Consider the following 2,442-nt stretch of genomic DNA (forward strand, 5'->3'; position numbering starts at 1 on the left):
TTTGACCCAATCTACTATAATCTTTGGAGTGGTCCAAATCGAATCCGACACCCTGTATACTATGTCTATGATCACATGCCTCAGTGGTCAAATTGGTGAAACGCCCGTCTAGAGTATAGGAGGTCCAGGTTCAAACCCTAGCTGAGGGCATATTTTTCGCTATAAATATCTCTAATTAAAATTTGACAGTTGTGTCGTTTATTAATTTTCTTACATTTTTATTACCTTTATTACTTTTTGTAAAATTTTTTATTATATAAAATAGAAGTTTTTGTATGTTGTTTTTCTTCTAGCACAATAGTATATTTTATATATTTTCTTATATGTATATTTTAACAAAATTCATAAAATTCTTAAGGCTTATATGTGATAAACACAAATTTGAAGGAATTAAGGCTATGATGGGAAGTTAGTGTCTAAATATTTTTTATTATAAGAGTTTATTGTGAAAAATATTACCTCAGCCAGCACTGAGAAAAAAATCCAGATTTTTACTGATTCATATTGTACATTACACCGGATATAAAACACAATCGGATAGTAAGCTCGATCGGACAAAATACTCTGTTTTTATCCTACCAAATGCAATGTCCGACTAGGAATTGTATATTAATACCATCAGATTTGAATGGAGAGATAAATGTTAGCTTATTTTTCATTAACATTTTATCGAAAATTACATTTCGCCGGATAAAGGTGGCTATTATTTTATCGGATAGTCTCAAATACGACCAAAATCTAACAGATAAAGTACTAGAACGGATTTTTTCGATGAAAGTTCTGGACTCTTTCTCAGTGAGGGTTTGAATCTGGACCTTCCTGCTCACTAGACGGGCGTCCTACCAATTCAATTTATACATATATTTTCCTATTTGCACGTGAAATTTTACTTACAATATAATTAAAAAAATAATTTAACTACCAATATTGATACCAAGATGGAAAAATATCGTGCAAAGATTGTCTTACTGATTTCTTTTTATAGATTGTCAAGACCCGATAATATGTATTCCACCAATTTTGTTTGGTCTAATACATGCTTTTAAAATATAATTAATTTAATCTAATTTAACTTTTACTAATGCATAATATATAAAAGTTATATTGATTTTAATTAATGACGCTTTGTGTGTATGTGTGTGTGTGTGTGTGTGTGTGTGTGTGTGCGCGCGCGCGCGCGCGCGCGCGTGTTTGTACGTGTATAAGCGAGTGAGTGGGCGAGTTAGTAAACAAACGCAAGTGTGTGAGTTCGTGTGCATGTGCGTATGCTTGTGTGTGCGCACGCGAGTGTAACATTTTGACTTCAATATTTGCATATATCACTATTTAGTAAGCACAAATGTAGCATTTACATAACTTAGATGTGACATAGATGTATCAGTTACATAATGTATATGTAGCTGTTACAAACTGTGTTTACTGATGTTTTATTTGTTTCGATAACTGCAAAAAATATCATAGAACGACATATATGTAGTTTTTGTCATTATTTCTGGCATTTAGAATATTTTCAAAAAATATCTTACATCACGTTGCCAAAGTTATCAGAATGTCCAAATTGTTTAATTAATGTATATGCTCAGATTATATATAGAAAACGCATGGAAACGTCTATGCTTGGTTTTTGTGTTGTGCAGGAACGGCTACTACTACTTCATCGGTTACAACGATGCTACAGCATCAAATGGATATCCAGGCCCTAGACATCTCAAAGCCCAGTAATGGTGGTGGTAAGATTGAATCAATCGTGAAATTTATTAAACATGTATATCTGATATCAAATCATTACCAGTAACCATCACCATTATTTTCCGAATCAAGGGCCTTTAGAATTTTGATAAAACCTGTTTATTCATTTCATGCTTATTTCTAAAAAATTTTTTGAAGTATATTCTAAGAAACCTATTGGTTCATATTTATTAATCAGTAGTATGTATACATTTTTAGAAAATTATTTTTTTTATAATACAGATAGTTCTTTTTATAGAATTTGTTATTTTTATTTTATTATCTCGCCCTTTTCAACTGTTTTCCATCATTGTTCATGTATTATTTGATTTAAAGTTTTTTTTAATTAGAGATTTGTTTTTGTTTTTTTACTTAAAAAAACTTTAATAGTAAAATCGATAAATATCTCTGTTAATTTTTTACATAATAGTAATAATACAATGTGAGTTATTTTCTACAAAACTGTGAATGAATTCTTTGCTGATTAACATTGCTGTTTCTTTTTGTATTAAGTTTTGTGTAAATATTAATAATACTCAGGTATCGTGCATTATCCAATGAAAGTCAAAACAGGCAAAAGCCCATTAGTATTATACCTTTCAGCGGAGAATTATCCTCGCAATATTAACACTCCCATATATGGTACATATACTAATGTCTATGCATTAATGCATATGCATTCCGCTCAAGTGGCCTTCATTATGGTTATGCATA

General features: G+C 30.5%; 1 protein-coding gene across 1 annotated transcript in view; it reads left to right on the plus strand.

The window, feature by feature from the left end:
* LOC105556476 overlaps positions 1 to 1,963 on the plus strand; it is a gene marked incomplete at its 5' end in the record, with an annotated part of 8,077 nt that extends 6,114 nt beyond the window's left edge. The window contains one exon of the mRNA XM_012003574.1: positions 1,638 to 1,963. Coding sequence (XP_011858964.1) covers positions 1,638 to 1,795 — 158 coding nt within the window. The remainder of the gene's footprint in view (positions 1 to 1,637) is intronic.
* Positions 1,964 to 2,442: the final 479 nt, after the last annotated feature.

Source organism: Vollenhovia emeryi, unplaced genomic scaffold (genome assembly GCF_000949405.1).
Source record: "Vollenhovia emeryi isolate VEMERY1.0 unplaced genomic scaffold, V.emery_V1.0 DF939993.1, whole genome shotgun sequence".
Classification (NCBI taxonomy): Eukaryota; Metazoa; Arthropoda; class Insecta; order Hymenoptera; family Formicidae; genus Vollenhovia; species Vollenhovia emeryi.